Below are 4,896 nucleotides of genomic sequence, written 5' to 3' on the forward strand. Positions count from 1 at the left end.
GTGTAATCAGCTAACATAAATAACTGCATAAATAGTTTTTGTATTCTTAAGTCTGTAACTGTTTTTATAAAATACATTAACATACTTTATTGTAGTTTTCTTTTTATAATTTTGTTTTTGACTGACACATTATAAGGTTTTTTCAATATAAAATGCTGTTGAATTCAAATAGTCAGTCTATATTTCCAGAAAATAAAAAATAGCCATTCTTTGCAGTAAATTCTTTTAAGAATTTGCTTTTCCCTAGGGAAGTAGAGGGTTTCCTGGTCCACCAGGGCCAGCTGGCGAGTGTGATAATTCATACTTAGAGGGGAGAAACCACACAAGTACTGGGCCTCCAGGACTTCCTGGAGATGTAGGGATGAAGGTAAGGTGAAATTCTGTATAAGATTTAGAAAAAATTTGTTTATTATAATTTCTTCAAATAAGTGTATGTTTTTTTATATTACTGTATAGCACTAACTTACAAACATTTCGGAAACTTCATTATAAAGCTCTTATTTATTTCATGAGAACTCTACCGATACTTAGTGTAATTTATTTCATTTGCTTAAGATGACATCTTAAAATATAATATTTAATTAAAAAAATATATTTTCAAAATATTCCTAATGTAAATAATTTCAGATGTCTGGATAATGTGAAAATGCAGGGATTTTAAAAAACTTTGGAAAATAAAGGTTTTATGTACATAAGGCATCATTACAAGTTTAGTAGAATGATTATATTTGAATATAAATTGTGAGAATGCCAGTTTGGCAGTATGCATGTTAACTTTTCCCATCCAGTAGCTAAACTATAGCTCTTCACACTCAATATCCTTATCGTCATTTTTGACACTTACTAACCACACTATAATTCTTCACACCTAATAACAAAGCTGTAACTTTCCAAGCCCATTATAATCAACCTATAGTTCTACACACCAAACTGTGATTCTTCACAAAAACTTTCACAATTGTAAGTTTAGCACATGTAACTTTTCACACTAAGTAATCACACACACTTTAGCTCTTTCAAATTGTATTAAACAGGTTTTCACAATTACCATCTTAAATGTAGATTTCCACACATAATCTCTCAACCATAATTCTTCTCCTAGACCATATTTTAACTGTAACCCTTTATTCATAGACTTTTAACTGTAGTTCATCACATTCATATATGTAAATGATAGTAAATGATTAATGATAATTCTATCTTTACATATACTCTCTTAGATATAGCTCTTCATCCATATAGTTTTAGATATTGTTTTTCTCACTTAATCATTTAGCTGAAGCTCTTTAACACACAAAACCTTTAATTAACTTTATCTCTTCACACAAACACACTTCTAACTGTAGTTTATTCCATACTCAGACACAGTACTGGTTATAACTTTTTCAAGCAATACTGCATCGTAATATACACTACTGATGTAGAAATTCTAATTAATAAGAAAACATCCTCAAAACAGCTAATCACCAATTACTATTCTTGTGCTTTCTTCAAGGGAGAAAGAGGAGAGAGTGGTGACCCAGGCTTTGATGGAATTCCAGGACCACAGGTAGTTTTTTCTCTTAGAAATATTCTATATTTATATCACCATGAACAGTCTTTTCTTTACCAAGTATTGTAGATAGTTAATAAGGTTTTTACTTATAAAAAAAAACTTCAATATTTAAATAATTGCAATATAGTATATACTCAAGTTAAAACATCTTTTGAAAATTTTTATAATGAAAGTATAATTTTTTTCTCTAAATATGGAAGGTAGTGCAGTTGATGAAACTATAACTAGATTAAAAATAAAATGAAAGAGTTAACAAAAATATTTCATAGTTAAAAACAACATTTGAGCAAAAATGTTTTGATAAAAAGACCTAAAAGCTGAAGTTACTACAATGATTTTATAAATTACTGTTAGTTGATCTAGAGGATTACAATAAATGTCTGCATATTATCAAATTTATGGTTAAGCTTAAAATGACCAATTAACATAAAAAATAACAAATAGCAGAAATATCTTGTTTTGTTAAAGAAATAAAGAGAAACTTCAAACAAAACTTTAAGGAAATAAAATAAAATAATTTATAGAGTCAATCCACTCAGATAAATAGTAGTATTTTTACTGTAATATTTGTGTACTACAAGAGAAAGTTTTCTTACTTCACATTAAAGTGCCATTGAAGTTAAATAGTTTAAAATTATCACTGAAGCAAAGTGACACAATAATCATATTAGAACTTTTGCAAACAATTAATTCATCACTTGATTTGTTAATGGGAAAAGTTTGTCATCAAAGTGTTATAAAAGTAAATTGTATATTTAGCTGCAGCATAGCAACTCATAGAATGGCTCCGAGTGTTTTTTCAAGTACAAGCATCCAGCTCACAGCTCCATCATCTCTTGACCAATTTTAGATTTAATTACAGTTTTTGACTTAGAAGGTTAAACCACTTCAGTTGATATATTTGACCTCACCCAAGATCTCATACATTAATGTACTCTAATCCTGTCTAAAAGAATTTCAATTTGAGGGTAGGCTGGTAGAGACCCTGATGAGTAATAAAATCGAATCGGGTATATGCATGCCCCATACTTGGTATTGCTGGTGCACAAAAATGTAGCTAATAAAATGTACAAAAAAGGTCTCATAGATAAATTTACTCTAATCCTACCTAAAATAATTTCAAGTGCTGCAGCTATTGAGGATTCCCTCTTGTTTTTGTTTAATGAGCTTTGGAAAATATATATGGAAATATTTTAAGGATTGACTATCCATTGCTCTGTGATATAATTTATTATTTTCGTTTTTATTATTGGTGTTTTCTATTTGTAGTATTTTACTAAGTAAAGATGTCGTTTGTTGTAGGGTAAGACAGGAGACATTGGAATGAAAGGAGAGAAGGGTTTATTTGGACAACCTGGACCAAGGGTAAATAAATAATTATTTAAACAAAATCATAACTTGAACATCATGATTGCTGTACTCTGAGTAACAGTTATAGGTTCATTGTATTAGATATGTTTTATGGTGGGTCAGAGGTACGTTTGAGCATTTACAATTCTAAAATCCATAGTTCAGAGCTGAGATAGCCTTTTGTGTAGCTTTGCATTAAAACAAAACAATCTATTAAATGTACAAAAACATTACTAAATTTTCCAATTAGTTTATCATGTAAGATTATTACAGTGTGTTCATTATCATTTGTCAGAACTTACCTGTTTTGAACTGCATTTAACTATGACTGACTGAAGTAATATTTTTTGTAAAGTATATATGTCTCAGTTTGTTGCAGTTTTTTTAAAAGATTAATATCATGGTCTCAAGTTATGATGTACAACTGATACTTTGATTTTGTTCAAATATTTTATTGTGGTATCCTCAAATAAAACTGATTATATTTATTGACAAGATAGCTCCACTGAATAACAAGAGATTTGACAAGATATTTATCACAAAGTAGTTCCGATTGTCCCTGAAACTAACTGGGTTTTTAAAAATGAAATAGAGAGGCTGGACACGATGTAAAATGCAATGAACAATCTTTATCAAATAACATAAACACAGTGTGTGTAATTGCATTGGACACTGAATAGTTCCTTTTACTGGATCAGAGATAGTAACTTCTATCATACTGACGTTGCATAGCATATTTAAAGACTGTTTAAACATTATGTTACCTAATTAAAATGTAACATTACTTATAAAGAGTGACTAATGCTACCTACATGACTAGTCACTCTTATTCAAACTTAAGGGAGGTTGTAACCTCAAGGCATCACTGACCTACCATTGGAGGACACTGCTGTTGATAGCCTTGTACAACAGTCAGACCAGGCATTACCTCAAGAGAATGACAAAGAACAAAGTAACTAGAATGAAAGAAACTTAATGACTTTCTTCACTAAATGTTATATGAAAATTGCACATTCCAGAATAACTCAAAAATTTCACAAAATACAATATTAAAATAAGAAGATAGGAAACATGTGGTATGCTTATTTATACACTACATTACCATAAATTTTATAATAAAATATTTTAGGGACAGACACAAAAAAGTATTCAATTTGTATAACCATTAGGTTACAGTGGAGATAAAAAGTCTTTTACATGATGATAATACAAGAGCATTTGAAATTAGTTATTTTAAGTAATTAAAGCAATTATATGGAAAAATATTATTTAGCATTCAAACAGTGATGCAAAAAGATACTTCAATATCTTACCAGCTTAATTATTTGGAATGTATATATGTGAAAAGTTCAATAATGTTTGTTATGTAGTTCTTATACTCTTAATTGTGCATATACTATTCTTTGAATTGCAGGGTAAAGAAGGATTTCCTGGCTCTACTGGACCAGCTGGTTATAAGGTCAGAAAAGTTTTTCAGTTTTTTTCAATGTGTAGTTTTCTAAAAATATATATTAAATTTTTTGGGGGTCTGTAGGTCTATAAAATAATTTGTTAACATTTGTGTATGATGTGGTGTTAAATATTCTAGAATATTACATTATTCCTGTAACATTAAATTGTAAAATACTAAACAACAATATGCGATGCTAGTCTTCTGAAAAAATGTATACTTATTAATATAATGTAGAACTTATAAAAGTTTGTGTGGCCTTATAAAAAAGTTATTCTTCTGATTTTAGAAGCTGTTTCAAAATTAACTGAATATGTGTGAAAAACATTCATTTATCTGCTTTTGTCCCCAAAAGTACAAATACAGTGTATGTTAATATATACACCTGGAAAAAAGTTAAGCACCCCCATGTTTTTTTCAAGTGATTCAGATTCGACGTTCTTGTGACTGATTATAAATTACCATTCAATCTAAACGTGTTTATCAAATGAAATTATGCATTATTGGGCACAAGAAAACAAGATTATCACCGTAAAATAAC

At 29.1% G+C, this 4,896-nt stretch overlaps 1 protein-coding gene across 1 annotated transcript in view; it reads left to right on the forward strand.

The window, feature by feature from the left end:
* LOC106461268 (collagen alpha-2(IV) chain-like) overlaps window positions 1-4,896 on the forward strand; it is a 145,930-nt gene that overhangs the window by 71,677 nt on the left and 69,357 nt on the right. Inside the window, exons 11-14 of the mRNA XM_013921078.2 lie at window positions 248-367; window positions 1,496-1,549; window positions 2,858-2,920; window positions 4,320-4,364. Of these exons, the coding sequence (XP_013776532.1) occupies window positions 248-367; window positions 1,496-1,549; window positions 2,858-2,920; window positions 4,320-4,364 (282 nt within the window). The remainder of the gene's footprint in view (window positions 1-247; window positions 368-1,495; window positions 1,550-2,857; window positions 2,921-4,319; window positions 4,365-4,896) is intronic.

This window comes from Limulus polyphemus, unplaced genomic scaffold, assembly GCF_000517525.1.
Source record: "Limulus polyphemus unplaced genomic scaffold, Limulus_polyphemus-2.1.2 Scaffold924, whole genome shotgun sequence".
In the NCBI taxonomy this organism is placed as follows: domain Eukaryota; kingdom Metazoa; phylum Arthropoda; class Merostomata; order Xiphosura; family Limulidae; genus Limulus; species Limulus polyphemus.